The sequence below is a fragment of the Saccopteryx bilineata genome, chromosome 5, assembly GCF_036850765.1.
Source record: "Saccopteryx bilineata isolate mSacBil1 chromosome 5, mSacBil1_pri_phased_curated, whole genome shotgun sequence".
Classification (NCBI taxonomy): domain Eukaryota; kingdom Metazoa; phylum Chordata; class Mammalia; order Chiroptera; family Emballonuridae; genus Saccopteryx; species Saccopteryx bilineata.
The window spans coordinates 214,754,524-214,782,062 of record NC_089494.1 but is presented as its reverse complement, the minus strand read 5'-3'; the positions used below and the strand labels follow the sequence as shown (position 1 = coordinate 214,782,062).

The 27,539-nt window shown below is 36.1% G+C and overlaps 1 protein-coding gene across 1 annotated transcript in view; it reads right to left on the bottom strand.

The window, feature by feature from the left end:
- The window catches only part of TMPRSS11F (transmembrane serine protease 11F), a 75,788-nt gene that overhangs the window by 7,712 nt on the left and 40,537 nt on the right, over positions 1 to 27,539 (bottom strand). The window contains exons 3-7 of the mRNA XM_066279759.1: positions 26,260 to 26,378; positions 8,619 to 8,683; positions 6,487 to 6,650; positions 3,847 to 3,885; positions 3,158 to 3,359 (exon numbers count right to left, since the gene is read on the bottom strand). Of these exons, the coding sequence (XP_066135856.1) occupies positions 3,158 to 3,359; positions 3,847 to 3,885; positions 6,487 to 6,650; positions 8,619 to 8,683; positions 26,260 to 26,378 (589 nt within the window). The remainder of the gene's footprint in view (positions 1 to 3,157; positions 3,360 to 3,846; positions 3,886 to 6,486; positions 6,651 to 8,618; positions 8,684 to 26,259; positions 26,379 to 27,539) is intronic.

The window sequence follows — 27,539 nt, the reverse complement described above, 5'->3', positions numbered from 1 at the left end:
ATCTCCTTGTCTTTCTATTCTCCCCCAAAGCCCAGATCCCTATTTTCCCAATTATCCCCATCAAAAATGATTGAAAAAATATAGAAACTTGAAATTCTTTATGTAGAGGAAAATTATGTGATGGAAACCACGCAGTACAGAATTCAAAAAGGGGATTTCCTTGTGCATGCAGGATTACTGTGTTGGTGAATCATAGGTGTTGCAGTATAATGAAAACCTGAAAGGTCAGTGGTTTTCAAAGTACTAGGCAGGGATGAGCAGGCAGAGACCAGGGTGGGGACTGGGAGATGCAGGGGGCTCCTCTCTCAGCTATTTTACTTACTTATACTTTAAAGAAATTTTTCATTCAAAGATGAAATCTTAGGGCATTGTCAGCCAGAAAGGAAGCCTCATGTAACAAGCCCCACTCAACATGCTTGAGGGTAAGGACACTGAAACTCAGGAACTGAATGGCTTGCCCAGGTGAGGGACAGATCCAGCTGCTTAGTGTTAGAGAGTGAGGGCCCAGGTCTCATGTTATCTTGTCAAAATGTTTTCTCCCACCTACACTATTTCACAAAAACTGAGATTTTTTTTTATGGACATAAAGATGCTAACATTTATCTTCAACATGATTTTTTAAAATACACTGTAACTGTATGAAAAAAAAACATAAAAATTTAAGAACTCTTTGAATAACTGTAATGGTGTCTTCAAAGTACCCTGTATTTTTCCTTCACAACAGTATATGTCATTGTGCAAGAACATGAAATTTTTATTGCCCCATACTGTACCCTTTCCAGATCATTATATTTCCCAACTCATTTATATTATTATTATTGGCATAAAATCTGCCATCATTCATATTTTAAGGAATCTTTCCTGTGAGTCCACAACCCTTGTCACCTGTTAAATTTCTCGGTTCTCCTTTATTTAAAAATTCTTTGAAAGTGGCATCTAAGCTCACTGCATCCAAACCTTCTTCTATTCTCTCTTTAGTTTAGCCAAATCCCCATCATATCACCACAATTTTTCTTATCAAGGTTATCTCTATTTTACCAAACTCAATGGTCACTTCCCATTTGGGTCTTTGAGCACACAGAGACTACACTGGAGCTCCCGAAGCATGTATCTCAATCGCTATAGCTTAGATTTTTCATTTAATATTTTTTTAAAAGTTTATTTTTATTTTATTTATTTATTTTTAGAGAGGAGAGAGAGAGGGTGAGAGAGAGAGGAGAGAGAGAAGAGGGGAGGAGCTGGAAGCATCAACTCCCATATGTGCCTTGACCAGGCAAGCCCAGGGTTTCAAACCGGCAACCTCAGCATTTCCAGGTCGAAGCTTTATCCACTGTGCCACCACAGGTCAGGCTTTTTTTTTTAAAGTTTGTTTTTATTTTTATTTTATTTATTCATTTTTAGAGAGGAGAGAGAGAGGGAGAGAGAGAGAGAGGAGAGAGGATTTTTCACTTAATATTAATAAATTGGCATCTGGATTTACTTTCCATTTATATAAACAGGGATCAGTTATGAACAAAAATCAATGATACTCCCAAAAACAAATGTAAAAATTGGAGCACCACGTGAACAAAAGATCAGAAAGCCTTAAAAATTTAGTGAAACTCTGGCCCTGGCCGGTTGGCTCAGCGGTAGAGCGTCTGCCTAGCGTGCGGAGAACCCGGGGTTCGATTCCTGGACAGGGCACACAGGAGAAGCGCCCATTTGCTTCTCCACCCCTCCGCCGTGCTTTCCTCTCTGTCTCTCTCTTCCCCTCCTGCAGCCAAGGCTCCATTGGAGCAAAGATGGCCCGGGCGCTGGGGATGGCTCTGTGGCCTGTGCCTCAGGCGCTAGAGTGGCTCTGGTCGCAACATGGCGATGCCCAGGATGGGCAGAGCATCGCCCCCTGGTGGGCAGAGCATCACCCCTGGTGGGCGTGCCGGGTGGATCCCAGTCGGGCGCATGCGGGAGTCTGTCTGACTGTCTCTCCCTGTTTCCAGCTTCAGAAAAATTAAAAAAAAAAAAAATTTAGTGAAACTCAAAGTAACCTAAAGCATGATGCTAGTTATTCTGTAAATATAAATAATGAGTCTCTTTTCTCTCGTGGGAGGGTGACAATCATCTTAAACTCAGTAGGTCATTCTCACTATACGTCTACCCCATAAATAAAGGTGTAAGTACATTTGACCCATTTGTATGTTAGCATTAGAAGGATGGTCAGAGAATCCTAAACTCAGCAAAAGTAGTTTTCTTGAAAGGATGTGTCAAGTCCCAATGGCCAGGACTTCATTCAGAGCTTTTATCTTTTGAGAGTTTAAAAGGAAAAACTTTCTGTACTCTGATAGTGAACTGCAGAGAGAAGAGAAGATGTGTCCCTGATCACGGGGCAATAGGGTGCCTGTGAATATTTGTGTACATGACAGATATAGTTGAGCTTTAAGAGCTACAACTGTGAAAGCTCAAGCTAATTGTTCCTTTCAAGTCCCATATGACCAGTCTTTTATAGTGTGAGGGGAGAGACAGGATGGTGGCTGGCTTGAGCCCAAGGTCACTGGCTTGAGTGAGGGGTCACTGGTTTGGCTGGAACCCCTCCCCCATCAAGACACAGATGAGAATGCAATCAATGTATAACTAAGGTACCACAGCTATGAGTTAATGCTTCTCATCTCTCTTCTGTCTGTCCTTGTCTATCTGTCTCTCTTGCTAAAAGAACTTTTGATTTTTTTTTATTTATAAAATGACAGTGAATGTTGATTGTGGGATTGTAGGAGGACAAAGGGATTAACATAATTGAAAAAAAAAGCAGAGAGGTGGCTGCATTTTCTCCTCACATATATGGAAAAGTTTAAGCTTGTTGCATGTATAATAATCAGTCTTCACACTAAAGAAATTTATTATATAGTAGGGAAGATAACACTAATGTCCTGATAATATGGGAAGATACATGGTGAGAACTATAAGAAGGATATAAACCAAATATAATAGATATTCAGAGCAGGGAGAGGAAATGAACATTGTTAGGGCATAGAGCAAGCATAATGCACATAAGGAACAGAGGAGGGTCCATCCATAATGGAGCAGAGCATACTCTAGTGAGATTAGACTCTTCCCAAGCACCAAATCAATTAATGGCAACTGATTACTACAGAAAGAAGACTCCTGACAGCCCTGGTGAACTTACTTGCGGAAGCAGTGAGCTGCTGTGAGCAGCCACGTGTTACTGATGAGGCTGGCTCCGCACTGGTGGCCCGCCCCTTTGAGCTGGAGGCTCGCCTGCCATGGCCACTCCCCTTCCATCGATGTTTCCCTTCCTTGGACAATCCTTTCTTTGGAAGAATATGCTGGTATTGGCATGTTTGAAGATGTCATCCTTATTCCACAGCCTATCACAGAAATATACATTAGCTTGTTTCCATGAAAAGAAGGAGGAAAAAAGTATATATATCCTGACTTGCATTGGGTGCTGATGATTAGACATTGCAGCCACTACTTTGTAACCCATTCCTAGCACACAGTCTCTGAGGTTATCTGTAAGGGTCCTACTGATATTATTGAGGTTCAGAAGAAATATTTAATAATATTTTAAAGCATCCAATCCAAAAATCAACTTCTGCCTTTCTAGATAAAGCATATGTAGATGAATAAAGAGATAGGTAGATAATTTATTGAGCATCAACATTGCACAGATTGTGTATGGTTACCAGAGGAAAAGGGGGTTAGGAAGGGAGACTATAGGGAGATAAATAGTGGTGGAAGGAAACTTGACCTCAATAAGAAAAAAGAAACTTTGGTAAATTTCACTAAGATTTTTATGGCTTTTCATAATCTTTGCTATGAAAGTGACAATTAATTGTGAGTTTTGGAACTTACGACTGTTGAGAAGATTCCTCATCTTTTTGCTGTCGATAGCTGAAATAAACAAAACATGAATTAGTTGGTAGAATAATATGTTCCTATTTTCATGTAATTTTGTTCAAATAGCCACTATAAGAAATGTTTATTATCCAAAGCATGTATATTTCAAGAGGGCATGAAATTTTTCATAGCCAAGTTATAAAAAACCTTCTACTGTGATTTGATCCAAAATGTATAATTTTAATTTAAAATATATAAAAAGAGAGCATTTTGTTCTTGATTTTTGCTGAAAAATTAGAAACTAAAATTAGAAAATTATCTTTGACTGATTGACTCGGTGGATAGAGTGTTGTCTTGGCGTGTGTGAGCATTCTGGGTTCGATCCCTGGTCAGGGCACACATGAGGAGTAGCCAACTGTTTCTCTTCCCCTCCGTCTCTCCCTTCTTTTTCTCTTTCTCTTTCTCTTTCTCACTTGCAGGCAATGCATGTATATTGGTTTGAACCTCGGCCTCGGGCACTGAGGATAGCTCATTTGATTTGAGCATTGCCCCAGACAGGGTTTGCAATGTGGATCCCAGCTGGGGTTCATGTGGGAGTCTATCTCACTATCTCCCCTCTTCTCACTTCAAAAAATTAGAAAATTAGGAAAGAATTGTAATGATAAATGTTCCTGTTTGCCTTCTTTGGGAGCTCCAGGATAACCCAAGTAAAGCAATCTCCAATTCCTATCAAAATTGGTGTCCACTATATCAGGTGAACTAGCCTATGTGTGTTAGTGAGCCTGGTGATTGTGTTGAAAGACAGCTTCAGTTAGCTAAAGGAATTGCAGACCCCTCACAGCCCAATTTTCAGGCCCTGGCCTACAAAGGGTAGGAATTCACTTAATGCAGGTTAGTAGCTTTCTCTCACTGAGGATTCTCCCTCATGGTGACTATGGTAGAAGTTTGTAGCTAAGACCACAGGCACTACAGCCTGTAGCTCTCTTATTTATATACAGTCATAACAGGCACCTCACTCACACCATAATCTCTCCTCCACGTTTTATCTCCCTTTTTAATATCTTTTTCTCTTCAAATATATCTTAGTGTTCATTTAAGCTCAGTGTCATTCAACTTTTGGTGATTAGCTGTTTGTTTCATTTTGGTTATTTTTAGTGCAAAAATAGAGAAATATGTGATAAGTTGCTCAGGAACACTGACTTTCCTAAAAGAAGGATGTGAGTCCCAAATCCTACTAGAGGTTGCCTTGACATTTCATTTCTCTTTATTTAACAAGAGATATGTATATGGCAGGAAAAATATATGGAATAGAATTTTGTTTATTGAGTACCATCATAGAATATAGTTATTTCAATATTAAAGCAACATGTATAATAAAAATTCAGTGTAGGTGACCAAAAAGGGTGAAAAAATTTTTTTAATTGTAAAATGAGAAACTCTACACTTTAACATCTCTTTTATGATAGATATTTTATTTTAGCATGCGTTGATCATGCATTAAGGGCAATTATATTATCAGAAATTTAGATTTAGTTTAAGATTATCATTTATAGTATCTTAAAAAATACCATGATTGATAATAAAGGTGGATACCATACTCTTCATTATTTCTAATTACTTCTTGAAAGAGTTGTCAATGTGTGTGGGGATTCCATCTCAACATGTATTTAAATGAGTTTCCATTACTAACAACATGGAAATCAAGTTTAGACCATCTGTTTCTTAAAATTCATGGCTGCTAGCAGGGGAAATTCTTTCAGGCCCAAAAGGCAAGCCTTACTTTTTGAAATTAAACCAGAAGTAACTGAACTTTGAAATCCTTAAGCAGAAGCAATGAACAGAGCTGGGACACCTATGGTATGTGAGACATATGCTAGAGTTTGAGGGGGAGGGATAAGAAAATAAAAACACAAAGTCCCTGATAATGACACTTACAATTCTGTTTGAAACACATGATTTTACTTTCTCTAATTATTGGCATAAAAATTAGAAATGCCTCTCAACTAGGGTACCAACTAGCTTTGAGGTGGTTTTTTTTGTTTGTTTCATAATCTTTTTGAACTTAATTTTCTTTCATTTTTTTTGGGGGGGGAACAAAACAACCACTTTCCTAGTTTTGTTTTGTAAGGAATAAATAAAGAGATAAATAAAAATGTCTGTTTTGAATTGGAAATAAGCTGGAGAACCTCTTCACAGCCCACAGTTCGTGTCCGTGGTTCTTCCTACAGGTGTGAACCTTCACTAAGATTGATACTACAGAGGCTAACCCCCGTAACTGACCTGTTAGGACCTCTGATACTTAGAATACCTGCGCCAGATTTGGCCACAAGGCTTGGTAGTTTCATGTCTTGTATCTTCCTTGAGTTTCAGCTTCCTTACAATGACAAAAATAATACCCACTATTTTATGCTTCTGCAAAATTTAACATGATAATATATGGGAAAAAATTAGAAACTATAGCAGAGGCTAAAATCAAATATAAAACAAATATTCATAAAACTAAACTTTCTCTCACAGAGAATTTTTATCTTAGTTTTATTCCACACTGATCTATGCATATCAGTGGTGAATTCTTAAAATGAGAGGATACACTGGCTTAAATTCTTATGAGCGGATTGCAGGAAAGGGAATTACAAAGATGGTAAAAGGACTTACATGTGAGTGTAAACGATGGTTTATTTATAGTAAAAGGCAACTTTTTTGTCTTCAGACTTTGATATAAAGTCCTCTCAATTCTTTTCCTGAAATGCTCAGCACTACCAGTAGATGGGTATCGAAACATGAGTACCATTAGAATGTTCACACCATTTTCATCTGGACTGAAGAACAAAAATGCAGATAAATAGAAATAATAATAAAGCCAGTTCTCTAATCATTTATTACTTTGAGGTACTAAGATTCACACTAAATTTAAAGAAACAGAATGGATGACCTATCTCTAGAAATAATGGTTAAGATACATAGCTAAAAAAACATTGTTCTCTGCACTTACTTAGTTCATAGTCCAGAGGGGTTGTAGGAGAAGGAGATGTTTATGAAATCATGCTTCACATACACTTAAAGGGTTTTCTTTTTAAGGTGTTTTGAGCCAAAGTTGTAGCCATCATTATTCTTCAGTAGTGGTGTGAAAGAGACAGCACTTTGTGTTCACCAAACCCAGTTGCCTTTGACTCCTGAGCACAGGTCTAGATTTCATTTCCTAGTCTCCCTTGCAGTTTACTGAAACTCTCTAGTGAAGTCTAGACAATGGAACAATAGAATGGGGACAGAAATGATGTACCTCACTTCCAGGCCCAGCACCTGAAAACCTCTCACACCATCTTATTATTATTAATTTTTTGGACAGAGACAGAAAGGGAGACAGATAAGGACAGACAGATAAGAAGGGAGAAAGATGAGAAGCATCAATTCTTTGTTGCAGCTCCTTAGTTGTTCAGTGATTGCTCTCTCATATGTGCCTTGACTAGGGGGCTACAGCAGAATGAGGGACCCCTTGCTTAAGCCAGTGACCTTGGGCTCAAGCCAGTGACCATAGGGTCATGTTCATGATCCTATGTTCAAGCCAGAGACCCCACACTCAAGCTGGTGAGCCCATGCTTAAACCAGTGACCTCAGGGGTTTTGAACCTGGGTCCTCTGCATCCCTGTCCAATGCTCTATCCACTGTACCACCACCTGGTCAGGCTCTCACACTATCCTAAAGCCTTCATTCTTCCTTTATTTGCCAACCAGACACAGACAATCCAGTGGGAAATTCCACTGTCCCAGCCTGCACTCATGTGCCCTGCTGCCACTTCTGACTCTCTGAACCGAGCCACCAAAGTGAAATAAACCTTTATTGTATTAAACTATTGATATTTGGGTATGGATGGTTAGTTAATATATGTTTGGTAAGTAGATGGTTATACAAAGCAATTATAAAAGGAAATCTTTTGAAAAGAGTTTTAAATATATTCATTTACATAATGCATAGGTCTAGAAAACCTGTTGCCTTTCTAGAATGACTTTAATTGGAAACATAAAAAATAAAGGAAGGAAGAAAGAAAGAGAAGGCAGAAGGAAAGTAAGGAAGGAACAAACATTGAGGGGGAGAGGAAAAGAAAAGTTGTGAGCTCTTGAACCATGTGTGTATTTACCATCAAAAGTAGAGCAAACAAGCAAGCATTACAAATATATATATTTATATATTAACTTATATCCACAGAAAAGTTTAATAACTTTCATCAAAATGAGTAAAAGGATGTATTATTCTAATATATGCCAAATCTTTGGCATGCACATTCAGGATGAACTCTGGTCATTTATTTTAGTCCCTGACAACAAGTGCATGTTCAATTTATGGATATTACCTTTCATTAGAATATAAAAATGAAAGCATTAAAAATTAAAAAATAATAATATAAATGCAATGGCATTAAAAGAAAACCTATTGCAGACAAAGTCATAGGCTGGTTGTTGGGTAGGCTTAAAATGAGGACAATCAAAAAGAACTGGACTAAATTCTCCTGAGATTAAGGAGCAGGGTATGTTGGCAGCACCATCCCTCCTCTTCCTGTATTTTTTTCTTTTGCAGAGTAATTTTATTTTTAATCCAATCAGTGGCATTATCTCTTGTCACAGCATTTTACATCTTTTTGTAACTGGGAAATGGCTAGGCAGTATAAGTTGGGCTGCTCAGGAGTCATGACATCTTTGTGTACCTGCAAACATTTGCTCAGGTAAGATGAACAACTGTATTGATCCAATGCTTCTTATACTTGTTTGAAGTTGCAAATCAAGTTTACCTACCTTATTTTGATAACATGAGATTTGATAAACCGACCTGCTCCAGAATGTTGAAATATCCTAGACATCTGATTAGAAAAATATTAAAAAGTATTAATGTTAAGAAAAATGTTACTCCTTGTCTTATTTAGAGACGAGGCAACGGCAAGAATTTTCGTTTATCTCAGGTATGTGAACAGACTATTCACAGTGGTAAGATTAAACCAGGCTTTAATTCTTATAGAACTAAACAATCTTAACAAATTGTTTAATATTTTGGTAATCCTCTGTAAAATGGAATAATAAAAATATCTACTAATAGAATTGTTTTGAGGATTAAATAAAATAATATATATCACACATTTTACACCATGCCTGGCATATTGTAAACTATTGAAATGTTCATTATGATTATCATCAAATGATTAAAATATCTGAACTATTTTTTTAAGGCCTCATTTTCACTTTTAAGAAAACCCACCGTAAGTTTGCCTTATACTCAACTATAACTTATACTCTATTATCAATATTAATGTTCTGATTTTTTTTTATTCAGTGCAAGGAGGGGAAGCAGAGAGACTCCAACACACACCCTGACTGGAATCCACCCAGCAAGGCTACTAGGGGGCGATGCTCTGCCCATCTGGGATATTGTTTGGTTGCTCAGAAACCGAGCCCTTCGTAGCACCTGAGGCTGAGGCCATGGAGCCATCCTCAGCACCTGGGGCCAACTCACTCCAATGGATCCATGGCTGCAGGAGGGGGAGGGAGAGAAAGAGAAAGATAGAGAAATGAGAGGGGGAGGGGTGGAGAAGCAGATGGGCACTTCTCCTGTGTGCTTTGACCAGGATGACTGGGAGTCAAACCTGGGACATCCATATGCTGAGCTGACGCTCTTCCACTGAGCCAACTGGCCAGGGCCTTGATTTCTTAAATGATTATCCTATGACTACATTTAATATAATATGTAACATCTACTGTGTGACTTTGACACCTCACTTGTTAGTCATCTCTCTAGGGCAGCCAGGCTTTCACAACTGGTACTAGACTTAGAAGTAGGTTTCATGGTGTTCCATACTGTAGGCATGTTATTACTCAGCTTTCTGGTCTGAATCATTGAAAGATTTTGGATGCTTATTGAACTGATTTCCTAAAGGGCCCTGATTCCCAAAAGACTGTTAAGGCACTACCTTAGAGCTAAAAAAAAGTACTGGACTGGGAGTTAGAAATTACAGGTCCACATTTTTTTTACAAAGGCCCATGTCCATGGTCAATCTTGCCCCCCAATTACTATGTCCTCTGGGAGGAGGGAATATTGCCTTCTTCCCTATAGGATTCCTCCTTCTCCCTGACTCCTCTAAACTAGTAACAATGATCAGTAGATTTTTTTTTATCCCCTAACTATTGATTCTATATCCTTTCTTTCAATTCCACTGCTATGCTCTAAAATCATCTCCCTTGAAACTTGCCTTTGCAACAGACCCCTCACTGGCACATTTATGTGATTGTGCTCTACCTTTTCTCCCCTCATTTATTCCCCCACAATGCTAGCTATCAGGATATCTATAAAGTACAAATCTGAGTATGTTATACTTCTGCATCAAGCCCGCTGTCTCCTACAGTTTGAGCTCTATACTCCTAGTTTTTCACTGGCCCCTGCCATGCCCCTACTTTGAAACCCTATTCTTTTATCTGCTGAATGGCCTGTTTTCCCCTAAACCCATTAAATTGGCTCATACGTCTATGACTTTACACATTCATTTCCCTTTTCCTAAATACACTTTTTTTTTCCTCAGCCATATTTCTTCAATACTGTAATTTTTTATAAATTCCAGTGACAACCAAGTTATCTTTCACCTGCTCTCTTTGAAGCTGAACACTCCTTTATTTGGACCACTTCAGCATCTTGCACACTATTCTTTTATAGCAACTGTCATGCCAGTTGGCAGCTGTGTCTTTCCCAATCTAGACTCTGAGTTGTGTAGTTGTGTGACAGCTGAGGTTGTGTCTGATTCATTTTTGTATCTCCAGCTTGGCTCACAGTAAGCATTAAATGCATGTTTGATGAGTAAATCCATAAATGAATACATGAGTAAATGAAGGAAGAATCAACACTGAAGGGAAGAAGGTAACACATTGTTTTGTTTTATCTGCAAATCATGTTGCCAAACATAAGTAGAAATCCATGGGAATCTAAAGTGAGCTCAGAGCTCAGAGATGTCAGTGGTGACTTAAACATGGATGGTCATTCAGGCATTTAATCAGTTCTGAGTTATAGCACTTATGATTTTGACTTTACTGAGCTTCTCTATGCTCACTTTATTCCCATTCCTCAAAGATCAGGGAGAAAATCTGATTTTAAGGTCTCTAGCATCTCTAGCATTTTATATAAATGTGCTCTGAAATTTTGAACTTTGTACATAGTGGCACTTTGGAAAAGGTCAAGATTCTGTCATATCAGAGTATAAAAAACACCAAGAATCTCTTCAAACTAAAATGTGATAGTAACAAGATCATAGTTCTTCTGAGGTCTTAACCCATTTTTTTAAATGAATAGATTCTAATACAGCAAATTATTGGTATGACCATTAAGAAGAGTTCACATATATTAAGCCCATACTACCCAGTAGGCATTGGACTGATTCCTTTGTTCACACCTCACACCACCTTCTGAAGAAAGTATTTTATTTATCCTCAACAGATCCACTTTATAGATGAAACTAAGGCTCAGGACACTTAAGCCAACTTGTCCAAGATAGCTTAGTAAGTGGTAATTTTGAACTTAACTGCACACCTCATACTAATATAATATTGAATGTCAACTGTAATTGAAAAAAAAATGAAAAAATATACAAAAAAAAATGCAGATGACATCAGAGTAATGGTGGTATGAGAAACACTCCTGATCTTTCCCCTTGAAAGTTCAACAAATTAAGCAAAGGAACCCCAGCTGGCTCATAGACATGTGTGAAAGATCCACACACCAAATGGACTGAAGGTGGGACAAGGTGAAAAGGTGGGGCAGAAGATAAAATGCATTCACAGTGGGCCTTGAAGTGGAGAGGAGAGAAACCTGGAGTGACTGGGTTTTTTTCTCTGTGTAGACTGTGGGAAGGAGGGAAGCTTGGGCTCTATGGATTTTGTCTGAGGGATATGGAGAGGGAAACTCAGAGTGACTGAGTTTTCTTCTGCCAGGAGGACTGGCGAGACAGAGGGGGAGATAAACCACAGCACCCAGAGTGCAGGGTCACGGCCAGTGTTCCTGCAGTCTGGCTGTAGCCCGCACTCATCAGAGAGAGAAAACTAAAGTGCGGCCTCCAGTTCCCAGATCCCACTTCCTTCACCTCTCAGTACTAAGAGTGGCAAAGACAAACCCCACAGTTAGCTCTCCAGAGTCACTTTCTGGAGAACGGAGGTGCTCCACGTCTGGTCCCCAAGTCTGTTGAGATGTGGGAAGGAGCGACCGGAAGCCTAAGATCACTATTGCTAGAGCTGTAAAGCCAGAAAGCTGAAGCCATAAAGCCAAAGCTGTAATGCCCTCACAACACACCCCACCCACCAAAGTGACTGCAGCCCTGCCTACATTATTGACAGGAACATCTCAGCAATGGCCAGCCTGAGAACATCACAGAGCTAAAAGTTGTAATACAGAGACACCTATTGGAAGAAACCTCTCAAAACCAAAATTTATTTTTCCTTTTTATCCCTATTTTCCTTTTTTCTATTTTTCCTTTTTATTCTTTTTTTTTCTTGTGAATTTTATCTTCTTTAAATCATATTTTTATCCTTATTTTTTGTAGTGTTCTGTTTCTGATTTTTTTGTTTGCTTTTATCTTTCTGTGGTTTTTTTATGTCATAATTTTTTAAATTTTTATATTTTTGTATTTTTTCTATTTTAATTTTTATTTTTTTAGTTGTTTTTTTGTTAGTGTTCTTTTTTATGTGACACAGAGAGAGGGAGAAACAGAGAGGACACATAGAGACAGACAGGCCAGAAAAGAGAGAGATCAGAAGCATAACTGATAGTTGCAGCACCTTAGTTGTTCATTGATTGCTTTCTCATATGTGCATTGACTGAGGGGCCACAGCAGGGCCAGTGACCCATTGCTCAATCCAGCAACCTTGAGCTCAAGCCAGTGACTTTAGGCTCCAAGTCAGCACCCTTTGGGTTCAAGACAGTGACCATGGGGTCATGTCTATAATCCCATGCTTAAGCCAGTGATGCCACACTCAAGCTGTTGAGTCCATGCTCAAGCTAGATGAGCCTGTGTTCAAGGCTGCAACCTTTGGGTTTTGAACCTGGGTCCTTTGTGTCCCATTCCAATGCTCTATCCACTGCACCACCACTTGGTCAGGCTTGTTAGGGTTCTTAAAAATACCACTCTCAAATGCCATCAAGGAAGAAGAAATCTAATAGCATGGATACACAAGACAGAGATATAGTTCAAAAAGAAAATAAAAGAATCTCTAAAAAAAAAATCTCAATCACATGGAAACCTTGGAGTTCAATAAAAGAGAATTCAAAATTGAACTTCTGAATATACTCAATGGGATGTGAGAAGACACCAATAGGCAACTTAATGAGCTCAGACAACAAATTAATAAAAAAAAAACAAATACCTCACCAAGAAGACTTAAACTTTAAAAATAAATCAATAATTCAATACACAAATTAAATTACAGAACAAGCTTAGTAGAAAAAAGAATCAGTAACATCGAAGACAGGCAACTAGAAACGCTACAGAGAGAAGAAGAAAGAGCCTCATGAATTAAAAAAAAAAACTGAGAGAGCTCTATAAGAATTGTCTATCTCCACCCAAAAGAGCAATATAAGAATAATGAGTATATCAGAAGAAGAAGAGAGGGAAAAGGGAATGTAGAGCTTATTCAAACAAATAATTGGTGAGAATTTCCCAAGCCTATGAAAAGAGTTAGAGCCTCAAATCCAAGAAGTAAACAGAATGCCAAGTTACTGCAACCCAAACAGACCAATTTCAAGGCACATAGTAATACAATTGTCAAAAATCAATTATAAAGAAAGAACCCTCAAGGCAGCTAAGAAAAATAACATAGAAAAGAAAGCCCATAGATTATTGTCAGACTTCTCAGCAGAAACTCTATAAGCCAGGAGAATGGACCCAAACATTTGAAGTAATGAAAGAGAGCAATTACCAGCCAAGAATACTATACCTATCAAAATTATTCTTCAAATATGAAAGAGAAATAAAAACTTTTCCAGACACACAGAAGCTGAGGAAATTTATCACCAGAAAACCCTACTATAGGAAATAGTCAAGGTGGTTGTTTTATCAGATACAAAGAACAAAACAAAAAATTACAAGTAAAATCTTCAACAAGATCACAATAAAAACCAAGGATAATCAGTGACAACAATGACATAAAAAGGGAAAGGATAAAGATCTGCAGTAGCAAAGGAGGATGCAGTGCAGAAGCTCTCATAAGACAAAGGACTCTATACATATGAACATTTTTCTCTTAATCACCTAATGGTAACCACCCACAAAAAAGCCACCACTGAAACACACAGCTTAAAAAAAGCAGGAACAGAGGAAAGAAGTATAGAATACCACCAAACAAAAACAACTGACAGACACAAAAAAAGAGAAGAATCAAACAAGACACAGAGCTACCAGAAAACAAAACATAAAATGGCTATAGGGAACCCTTAAGGGTCACTATTTACCCTAACTGTAAATGGACATAATAAACCTTTTTAGGACATTTCATCCCAAAATGTCAGATTATACATTTTTCTTTGGTGTGCATGGAACATTCTCAAGGATAGACCATATGTTGGGCCACAAAATTAACATCAACAAATTCAGGAAGATTAAAATTATACCAAGCATATTTTCTGATCATAATCCTTTGAAATTAGAATACAACTGTAAAAAGAAAGTGAAGAAACCCACAAAAAAACATGAAAATTAAACAACATACTTCTAAAAATGGCTGGGTCAAAGAAGAAATAAAATCAGAGATCAGAAGATATATATAAACAAATAAAAATCAAAATTTCTGGGATGCAGTGAAAGCAGTATTAAGAGAGAATTTTATATCATTAGAGGCTTATATCAAGAAACAAGAGAGATCCCATGTAAACAACCTAACATCACACCTTAAGGAACAGAAAAAAGAACAAAGGCAATTCAAAGTCAGCAGAAGAAAGAAAATAGTAAAAATTAGAGCAGAATTAAATGAAATAGAGAACAAAAAAACTATAAAGTAATACAACAAAGAATTAGTTCTTTGAAAAGATCAATAAAATAGACAAATCACTGGCTAGTCTCACTAAGGGAAAAAGAGGAAGGACTTATATAAACAAAATCTAAAATGAAAGAAGAGAAATTACCACAGACATCATAGATATACAAAGAATCATAGTAGAATATTATAAAAGATTATATGCCACCAACTTTAACAACCTAGAGGAAATGGATAAATTCCTAGAACTATATAGTCTTTCTTGACTGAGTCACAAAGCAGTAGAAAACCAAAATAAACCTATAAGCAAGGAGGAAATAGAAACAACTATCAAAAGCCTCTCTAAAAACAAAAGCCCAAGACCAGATGGCTACAATGGTGAATTCTACCAAACATTCAAAGAAGATTTGGTACCTATCCTTCTCAAAGTCTTCCAAAAAATAGAAGAAGCAATACTTCCTAACATACATATTTTATGAGTCCAAGATAACCCTCATACCAAAACCTATCAAGAACAACACACACACACACACACACACACACACACACACACACACAAAAACACTACAGATCAATATCTCTAATGAATAGAGATGCAAAAATTTTAAACAACATACTAGCAAATCGAATACAACACATTAAAAAGAATAATATACCATGATCAAGTGGGATTCATTCCAGAAGCACAAGGATGGTTCAACATATGGAAATTGATCAACATAATGCACCACATCAACAACAAAAAAGAACAAAAATCATATAATCCTATCAATAGATGCAGAAGAGGCATTCAATAAGATATAACATCCCTTTATGTTTAAAACACTCAATAAAATCAGAATAGAATGACAGTACTTCAACATACTAAAGGCCATATATGACAAACCATCAGCTAATATTATACTAAATGGTGAAAAAATGAAGGCTTTTCCTCTAAAATCAGGAAGGAGACAAGGTTGCCCACTCTCCACTTCTATTCAACATGGTTTTGGAAGTTTTAGCCAGAGCAATCAGGCAAGAGAAAGAAATAAAAGGCATCCATATCAGGAAAGAAGAAGTAAAATGATCACTTTTTGTAGATGACATGATCCTGTATATAGAAAACCCCAAAGCCTCCACCAAAAATCTATTAGAAACAAACCAATTTGGTAAAGTTGCAGAATACAAAATCAATATACAAAAGTTCACTGTTTTTCTATATGGCAATGATAAAACATTAGAAAATAAACTCTAAAAATCAATTCCTTTTACAGTTACAAGAAAAATATAAAATACCTAGGAATAAACTTAACAAATGATGTGAAGGACCTGTATACTGAAAACTACAAAACATTATTGAAAGAAATTGAAGAAGACAATGAAATGAAAAAATATTCAGTATTCATGGATTGAAAGAATCAACACAGTAAAATGGCCATATTACCCAAAGCAATATAGATATTTAATGCAATCCCCAGTAAAATTCCAGTGTCATTTTTTAAAGAAATAGAAAAAAATTTACAAGGTTTGTATGGAACCATTAAAAAATTCTGAATAGCTGAAGGAATCCTGAGGAAAAAGAATAAAGCCTGAGGTATTACACTACCTGACTAACTTATACTATAGAGCCATGAAAATCAAAACTGCATGGTAGTGGCAGAAAAACAGATACACAGACCAATGGAATGGAAGCAAAACCCCAGAAATAAACCACATATATATAGGCAAATGATGTTTGACAAAAGAGCTGAAAACACACAACAGAGAAAAGAAAGCTTCTTCAATAAATGGTGCTGGAAAAATTAGAAAGCCACATGTAAAAAAATGAAACTTGATTACAGTTTTTCCCCTTGCACAAAAATTATTCAAAATGGATCAAAGACTTAAATATAAGATCTGAAACAATAAACTATATAGAAGAAAAATAGGTACTAAACTCATGAACCTTGGCAGTAGAGAACAATTTATGAATTTGCTCCCAAAGGCAAGGGAGGTAAGGGCAAAAATAAATGAATGGGTCTATATCAAATTAAAAACCTTGTGTACAACCAAAGAAACTGAAAACAAAACAAATAGGCAACCAACTAAATAGGAGGTGATATTTTCAAACAACATCTCTGGTAAGGAATTAATATCCAAAATATATAAAGAACTCAAAAAGCTCAGCAACAAACCAGCAAAGAATCCAATTCAAAATTGGCAAGAGGATCTGAACAACTTCTCCCAGGAGGACATACAAATGGCCAATGGATATATGAAAGGATGCTTATCTTCAATAGCTATTAGACAAATGTAAATAAAAACTACAATTAGGTACCACCTCACATCTGTTAGATTGGCTATTATCAACATGACAGGTAATAACAAATGTTGAAGAGGTTGTGTAGAAAAAGGAACCCTCATTCACTGCTTGTGGGAATGCAAATTAGTACAACCATTATGGAAGAAAGTATGATGGTTCCTCAAAAAATTAAGAATAAAATTACCATTTGACCCAGCAATCCCTCTACTGGGTATCTACCCCCAAACCTTGAAAAAATTGACACATGAAGACACAAGCATCCCCACGTTCATCACAGCATTATTCACAGTGGCTAAGACATGGAAACAACCAAAGTGTCCTTTGATAGAGGATTGAATAAAGAACATGTGGTTCATATATACAATGGAATACTACTCAGCCATAAGAATTGATGACATAGTGAAATTTATGACAACATGGGTGGACTTTGAAAACATTATACGAGTGAACTAAAGAAATCAGAAAAAGCTAAGAAATGTATGATTTTATACATAGGTGAACAGAGATAAAAGTGAAGTAGTTACCAAGGGGAAGATGTGGGGGATGGGGTTGGAAGAAGGGTAGAGGGAAGGGTATAAAGAGGGATAAATATAAGGTGACGGAAATGATTTGACTTTGGGTGATGGGTACACAACATAATCAACAGCCAAATGCTATATAAATGTTTACCTGAAACCAGTCTACTCTTTTTTTTCTTAAATCATTTTTTATTGATTTTAATGTATTGTGTTTACATAGATTCTAGTGTTGCCCTGAATGCATCTCCCTTCCCCCATATTCCCTTCAACATCTCCCTTGCCCCCCTCCCCACAGCGACCTCCCCACTTCCCTTCAGGTTTATCCCATTCTATCATCCCCTTTCCCTCTGTTCTCTTTTCCTCTGGTCCCTTTGATCTCTCCTCTATATCAATTCTGTTCCTCAGTTCACATTGTTCATTGGATTCCTCAAATGAGTGAGATCATATGATATTTTTCTTTATCTGCCTGGCTTATTTCACTTAACATAATAGTTTTCATGTCCATCTATGTTGTCACAAAAGGTAAGATTTTCTTCTTTTTTCATGGCCCCATAGTATTCCATAGTATATATGTACCACTGCTTTTTAATCCACTCATCCACTGACAGACAGTTGGGCTGTTTGCAGATCTTTGTTATTGGGAACAATGCTGCCATAAACATGGGGGTGCATTTTTCCTTTTGAAACAGTGCTATGGTGTTCTTGGGATATATTCCTAAAAGTGGGATAGCTGGGTCAAAAGGCAGTTTGATTTTTAATTTTTTGAGGAATCTCCATACTGTTTTCCACAGTGGCTGCACCAGTCTGCATTCCCACTAGCAGTGCAGGAGGGTTCCCTTTTCTCCACATCCTCATCAGCACTTATTCTGTGTTGTTTTGTTGATGAGCGCCACTCTGACTGGTGTGAGGTGATATCTCATTGTGGTTTTAATTTGCATTTCTCTAATGATTAGTGATGTTGAGTATTTTTTCATATGCCTATTGGCCATCTGTATGTCCTCTCTGGAGAAGTGTCTATTCATTTCTTTTGCCCATTTTTGGATTGGGTTATCTTCCTGGTGTTGAGTTTTACAAGTTCTTTATAAATTTTGGTTATTAACCCCTTATCAGACATATTCTCGAATATATTCTCCCATTGTGTAGTTTGTCTTTTTATTCTGTTCTTATTGTCTTTAGCTGTGCAAAAGCTTTTTAGTTTGATATAGTCCCAATTGTTTATTCTGTCTTTTATTTCACTTGTCCGTGGAGATATATCAGTAAATATATTGCTGCGAGAGATGTCGGAGAGCTTACTGCCTATGTTTTCTTCTAAGATGCTTATGGTTTCACGGCCTACATTCAAGTCTTTTATCCATTTTGAGTTTATTTTTGTGAATGGTGTAAGTTAGTGGTCTAGTTTTATTTTTTTGCATGTAGCTGTCCAATTTTCCCAACACCATTTGTTGAAGAGGCTATCTTTAATCCATTGTATGCTCTTACCTCCTTTGTCAAATATCAGTTGTCCATAAAGGTGTGGGTTTATTTCTGGTTTCTTCAAAGATATAGAACACATATTCCAAAGATTTATATGGAATCAAAAAAGAACATGAATAGCCTCAGTAATCTTGAAAAGGAAGAATAAAGTGGGAGGTATCACATTTTCTGATATGAAGTTATACTATAAGGCCATTGTACTCAAAACAGCTTGGTACTGGCATAAGAACAGGCATATAGATCAATGGAACAGAACAGAGAACCCAGAAAGGAAACCTATGTACTCTTATTGATTAGTGTAACCCTATTAAAGTTAATTTTCTAAATAAAATTTTAAAAAAAGAAAAAACTGCACATGTAGATGAAGAATTAGAAAAACATAAGTGAGTCTGAAGATGTGACAACATAGTGGTTAAGTACATTGTCAATTTCTAAAGCTGTCTCTTACTAGAAAGTGATTTTAGAAACATCATTCAGCATCTTTTGGACCACAGATGTTCGGGTAGGTGTATATAGAGAGGAAACCCTTAAGAAGGCCTCATATCTTTTTTTTTCCTTACTCTAAGTCTCACAGGTAGCCTCTTGGGAGGTAGCTGTTGTTTGACAAGGCTAAGGAAGCTGCTACTCTCCAGACACCTATTTATTGTACTCAGTTTCTGGAAATGTTTAACTCATGTTAATACTTTTCTAATAAGAACTCACTAGTGCCCTTAGTCCAGATTACAAAGTTTTTTTTTTTTTTTTTTTACTTTTATTTATTCACTTTAGAGAGGAGAGAGAGAGAGAGAGAGAGGAGAGAGAGACAGGGGGGAGGAGCTGGAAGCATCAACTCCCATATGTGCCTTGACCAGGCAAGCCCAGGGTTTCGAACCGGCGACCTCAGCATTTCCAGGTCGACGCTTTATCCACTGCGCCACCACAGGTCAGGCCAGATTACAAAGTTAATTGTATTCTTCCCTTTCTCTGGTCCACACAGTAAAGAACAGGTTATTTTGTTAGAGATTATTCTATTTAAGACAAGAGGGGTTAGCTCATGGTAAAAGTAGAAAAGCTCTTTTGTAAATTCAGATACCAACTGTAGTCCTTGTTTAAACTCCAGCATTAAAAAAACAATATAACATGTTTGAAACAATAGCGTGGCTCTGACTAATAGTGAATCTAGTGCTGTTTCTGGCAAGATTGAGTTTGTGCCTTTCCCTCTGGCTGAGATCTACATGCAGATTAAGTCCTCAGGGAAGAGCAGTAGTTACCAGATGCCAACTAGGGAATCCCTTTCCAGATCCACCTATGAAAATAAGTCAGGCAAGTGTGCAGGTTTCCTGTTACTGTCAGAGAACTATGTACCAGCAGAGGACAAATACATCAAGAAAACAAATTCCACTTCCCTTTTTTCTCCAGAAAGTTTTCTGCTAGCTTAAAGGAATTTTTCCTTCCTCTGGACTCCTAAAATACTGATCATTGGGTCATATATTTGACAACTACATTCTGCACAGTGGCAGCTCTCACAATGTTACATCATGTTTTTATGTCTTATGTCATCTAAGTTTTAATTTGTATTATTTTCCATGGACAGACTTCCATACATATATTATGTTATATGCTCCAATAAGGAATAATCTGTATTACACAGATCTTGGTATTCTTCAACAGTATTGCCCAAATAACACTTGTATTAATTGATGAATTCTTCAACTATAATTAATCTTAAACAACAGTGTGAAGAAACAGCCTTGTGAGGGAAAAATTGGCTTTTTATCCCTTCATGACTCTCTCACTGCACCCTGTCTCTTTGCCTTTTTCTCATTTATTTGGGAGTCTCCTACATTTCAGGCATGGTGATAACACTGGATAAAGAGTAGTGAACAAAATGTTGTGGTCCCTGGACTCACATACTACCAAGATAAACAGTAATAAATAAAAAGCCAACTATTATAGTAAAATCATATGGAAAAATGGCTAGGGGTCTATAATAGAGAGGGGCTCTTCATGGAGGTGACATTTAAGTGATAGCTGAAGAATTGAAAGGAGTAAGCTTCAGAAAGAGCAGCGCTATGGGACAATCTTCCAGGAAAAGAAATGGCATGTGCAGAGAGACTCCAAAAGAAGGCCAACATGGGTAGAGAACAGTGAGTAGGAGGAAAATATAAAAGTAGGAGCAATAGTTAGATCCAAAATATTCAGCTCCTTGGAGGACTTCATGAGCAGCTTGGATATTTTTTTATGTCAGAAGAATAATTTTTTAAAACAATTTATCAATTATAGTTGACACTGAATATTATTTTATATTAATTTCAAATGTACAGCATAGTGGTTAGACATTCATATGATTTATGAAGTGTTCCCCCCCACCTAGTTAAGTCTAGTATTGTACCTACCTGGCCATAAAAAAGAATAAAATCATAGCATTTGTGACAACATGGATGGACCTAGAGGGTATTATACCAAGTGAAATAAGTCAGACAAAAACAAATGCCATATGATTTCATTTCTATGTGAAATTTAAAGAGCAAAATAAATGAACAAACAAAACAGAAGCAGACTCATCAATACAGAGGAGCTTGGATTATATTCTAAACACATTCAGAAGCCACTTACAAAATTTTAAGCAAAATTGTAACATAATGTGTTCTTAAAAGATTATTCTGGTTGCTATGTAGATGAGATATTAGAGGGAGCCTGCAGCAGAAGCAATGATAACTGGAAGCTTCCCATATGAAGAAATGTGTTAGACCTAGGATGGAGATAATGCTTCTAGGGGCAGAAAGTGGATGATGTGATGGGTACTTGGTGGTTTGTTGAGTTGTACACTTGAAACCCTTGTGGATTTACAAATCAATGTCATCCCAATAAGTTCAATAAAATAATAAATAAAAAAGTAGAAATACTCTTGTTAAAGAATTAGACATAAGGATAAGGGAAATGTAGATAATCTAGCAACTAGATGAACAGTGATGCCATTTGTTGAGGGGTAAAATATAGAAATAAGAGAATGGAATAGGGAAGCAACACTCAAGAATTTGATTTAGATATGATAACTTTGAAGTGCCTGCGAGTGATCCAACTGGAAGGTCACATAGACAATAGACCTTATAAGTCTGGGATTCAGAGAAATCTGGGTTAGTGATTAAAATTTTGAAATTAGAATTATTGTATATCTGTCAGTACTTCCCCTTTTCCGTTAAGAGGTCCCCTTTTTCCTATAGAGAACTCATTCTATATCATTCAAATAAAGCTAAAGTTGCCCCCTCCTCTTGGCTCCCACAAGGGAGGCACAATTTTATTCTCTTAGTCTACAAGCAACTAATGTAGGGATGGGCAGGTGTTCCAAATTTGGCCAACTAGTTGGTTCTCCATACTTTCTTCCAAGGACTATTATGGAAAATTGTCTTTTCCTGCTTTAGTTAATAACCTGGGAAAGTGTACCAGTTCACTATCTTATCTGCCACATGCATAATATATATATATATATATATATATATATATATATATATATATATATATATATTTGTGTGTTGTTTTTTTAATTAAAACCTGAGAACATTGTTTGAGCATTTGACTCCAGGCATACCCCAAACCAAATAAATTTCTATATATTTCCAAGTCTTGTCTTCTTTTTTTCCTTCCTCCCTTTTTTCCTTTCTTCCTCCTTTCCTTCCTTCCTTCCTTCCTTCCTTCCTTCCTTCCTTCCCCCCTCACTTTTTCTTTTCTTTACTCTCTCTCCTTCCTTCCCTCTCTTTCCAACCCTGCCTACCTTTCTCTTTCCTTCTTTCTCTCTTCGATCATCTAATTGGGTTTCTGTCATATATATATATGTATGACATATATATATGTATATATAATATATATGTAGATAGATAGATAGATAGATATAAATATAGATATGATATAGATATAGATATATAGATATATTTTACCAAATGTGTCCTATTTATCATGGGAAAGGATGAGATCATTTATAAAGCCAAAGGAAAAAAAAGGAAGCAAAGGAAAGATTAGGATTAAGAAATGTCTTAAGAAGCTGAATTTACTTAGGTGATGATGAATTGTGATGAGCAATTGTAGTAGACATGTGTTCCCTACCCAAACTGCTAGACAGACATGCCCGTATCCCAGCTTCTATAAATCTTGATTGACAACAGCTCACACCCACACTTCCCTGAGACCTGCCCTTGTCTGACCAGAGCACCTTTCTCAGCGATGTCTGGTATCTAATGTTCCACCTTCCCAGGCAGCCCTTATTGTTATAAGACAAACAGCCTAGCCCTCTTACTTCTGTGCAGAACCACCTGGGTGATGTAATTCAGGTTTCAGATCTTCCTCAGAAATCAAGCTGAGGCTGCACTGCACTTGTGAAACCACATCTTCGTCTGGCTTCCTACTCTGTCTTTTCCTGTTGCCCATGTTTTCTTACAAGATTTTTCTGGTTAAGTTTAATAAATCACTTAACTAAGAATCTTCCTCATAGACTGTGCTTTTTGGGATCTGATCTGTCCAGGGATAAACAAGTTAGAGCTAGAGAATGCTCTGCTGTGTGTCTGTTTGGATGTGCCCATTGTTTGGAAGATTGGCACCACATCTTCTATTTTCAGATGAGGTTTTTAACTTGTAATCAGGAAAAGATTTAATAAACTTTAATGGAAAAGTGTTTTTAGAGAGAATTTTATGTATCTCCAAAGGTGTTTCTATATTGTGCTACTTCCTTAAAGTAGAAAAAAAAAGATAGAGAAAAAACTTTTTAAGGATTCTAAATTAGTTGTAATAGTTTTAGAACACAAAGAAAACAATCAAGAGGATTCTGGTGGGAAGTTAGTTTTTTTAATCCTTTCTTTAAGTTATTTTTATTTATTTATTCATTTTTTAGAGAAGAGAAGAGAGAGAGAGAGAGAGAGAGAGAGAGAGAGAGAAGAGGGAGAGAAGCAGGAAATGTCAACTCTCATATGTGCCTTAACTGGACAAGCCCAGGGTTTTGAACCAGCGACCTCAAGTTTTCCAGGTTGACGCTTGATCCACTGTGCCGCCACAGGTCAGGCATAGAAAGCTAGTTTTAAGACATGAGTTTAGAAAGGTATAGAGCCAACATCAACAACCTTTCAATATTAAAACTATCTGTTCATAAAAGTTATCTTCCTATCCAACAATAATTATTATATCATTTATAGTATTAGTTTTTTGGATTTTTTTGAGCATTGATATCCAAAGTAAAGCCAGTGTTTCATAGAGGGTTTGGAAAATATCAGAACTTCAATCTATATTCATTTTTATGTAAACAAACAGGTTTTTAAAGCACTGGCCCTAGGGTTTGGTGTAATAACAGGAGCAAACTAACTACTTGATGTTCCCCAGGAGAATGTGGAGATCAGTTTAGGAAGTAGAGTGAAGGGGAGGGAAGATGGGCAAAATGGGTGAAAGTAGTTAAATGGTACAAACCTCCACTTACAAAATAGATAAATCATGGGGATGTGATGTACAGCATGGTGATTATAGGTAACAACACTGTATTGTACAGTAAGTTTTCACTTAACATTTTTGATAGGTTTCGTGACTTTAAGGGAAACAAATTTTACCATAGACTAATTGATACAAATAAGAGTTAAGTTCCTATGCATTCTCATCACCCTTATAACAGATGACATTACTGAAGGAACTACTCTATTTGAAAGAGTTGCCAAGAGAGTAGATCTTAAAAGTTCTTATGATGATTTAAAAAAGTACTATGTGTGATGTTAAGTAGACTTATAGTGGTGATCATTTTGTAATAAATACAAATATCAACTCATTATGTTGTATATCTGAAACTAATATAATATTATATATCAATTATATTTTAATAAAAAATAAAATAATCTGAAAATAATTTTGAACAAACCCACCAACCAATCAATAAAATGAGAAAAAAATAAAATTGTGACAACATAATTGTAAAAACACTGCTATGTTAAGCAACAAACACTGAATAGCTGTGGAAGGGAAAATATTATTTATCGATTTTCAACATTAAAATCAACCTATATAAAGATAACTAAACACCATGCAAATAGTTCCCTACATTGTTAATAATTAAGAGAAATGTGAGTTCAATGAATGAACTGTTAGAGGGCTTAATGTTCAAGGTTTGGTTAAGAGACAGTGTCTATAGCTAATCATAGAAACATTATTTTTCCATAGATACACATTACTTCTTTTTCCCTAATAGCTCTCATAAGCTAAAAGAAGTGTATTCTAGGTTAAAATACTGATTTTTCTAAATAAATCTATGGTCACTAATGACATTCTTTTCATGAGAACAAAAATGGAAGACTATTTTATTTGACTTTCTGCTATGATAGGTAAAAATTTACCTTGCCTAATACACTTTAAAAATTATAAATGACTTGATAAATGTGTAAGTTTTCAAAGGCAACCAAAATATTTGAAGGCCATTACTAATTTTGAGCAAGAATTAAAGACACATATCCTTGTATGTGACTATCTACATGCTTTTAAAAGCAAAATCAACAAAATAGTTAAGCAAATATGGCCATCCTAATTGTTATATTAAAAAATGATTAGGGAAAATGAATCAAGAATGAAAATAAAGTTAAAAATAGGGAAAACATCTGTTTCAATTAACAATCTTCTCAAGTGCTAATTAGTTACCTACTCTAATCTATATATATTTAATGGTAAAGAACATTATTTTAAATGTTTTATATATATTGTTATTTAATCCTCATAACTGTATAATCTAGATACTATTTATCCTCATTTCACAGGAAAAGAAATTGAGTCATGGAGAGGCTAAGTACCATATTTTCCCATGTATAAGATGCACCCTTTTCCAAAAAGTTTGGGGTCTAAAAACTGGGTGAGTCTTATACAATGGTTGTGGCATTTCAAATGCCATAGATGAAACTGAGGATGAGGCAATATATGAAGACAGTGATTTGTCATCAGACACATGAGGACAAGCTAATGCATGGGAGTTTTAACAGTGATGAGGAGTTGTATGAATTTTATGACGAATAAAACTTTAGTTCAATAACTTTATGTAATATATATTTTTTTCAAATATCAGGCCCCAAATTAAGGTGTGTCTTATACATGGGGAAATACAGTACTTATGACAACCACATTTAAAATGAAACAGAAAAACACATTTATAAACTTTAAAAATTTCTGTTGGGCTTACCATTCTCTCAATTTGATGACTCCTTTGTATAAACTCTTTTGAGGTTCTTAATCCATAATTTTCTCTATATTTTAGGTTTGTGACTTGAAAAGAGGCAAGGTAGTAAAATGACTTGTCATCTGAAAGGTAAAAATAAACAAAAAATTTATGCATAAATATAATAGGGTTCCTGTCCTTCAACCTCAGGAAACAGGTTTACAATAACGCAGTTTATTTTTTCTTAGTACAAAAGTTATTATGAACATTTTTTCAAATATTTAGTTACCTCATCATTGTAGCCCACTAAAATAGAAAATTCACACCTCAAATTATACTTTCAGAATACCTCACTTAGAGTGTGGATGCATATCAAAATATTCATACAATTGGACATGCAATGTACAATAAAAAGTAAATATTAAAAGCAATTGTGAAAAGTCATATAAAATTATCAATGTCCTCAAAGAATTATAATATAGATATATCACAGCTAAGGTATATTATGAAGATACACCAAAAGGACTATTATTTATTTTTTAAACCACTGATAAGCTTATTTAAATAGAAGACTGTATTTATTGCTTTCACTTTCTTTTTGCCCATTTACTTCTCAATTCTCTGTAATCTACTAACATACCACTGAAACTGCCATTGTCAAGGACCACAGCTGTAATATCAAATAGCCACCTTTCTTTATTTTCTTGATTTCTTTGCAGCCTTAACCATGTTCCTTGAAACTTCATCTTTAGCTTTATGAAGCCATTTTCTAATATACTTTCTTCCTCCCTGGCTACTCTTTGGAGAGTTCTGTATTCCTATTTCTCTACTGAGCCATCCAATGCTCTACCCTTAACCTCATCATGTTAAATAACTCCTTCTGGGTGATCTTATCTGTGAGGGCCTCAACCATCAACTATTTGTTATTAAATGATAAACCAAAACATATTTAAAATTTCAAGTTTATTTGTGCAAACACCAATTCCAATGGGGCAGTGCCAAATCAAAAATGGTTAGGGTTACTCCATCAACAGGACTTGGGGGAAATTTTATGAAGAAGATGCAGAAGCAAAGCAAGGAAATTATTTGATTAGCTACAGCTTAAATGGTTGCCTTATATGAGAAAGGCTGTTGTGTTTGGTTGTTTTTAAATTTAATTTTCTCAAATAAGAATGCCTTGACTGTGGTTTAGGTTTTTGTTGGTTACATAAGCTACCAAGGCATTAGAACAACCTCAGTCCAATAACCTCCCTGTTTAATTAGTTTAACAACTGATGACTTCAATATTCTTTTATTATTTATTT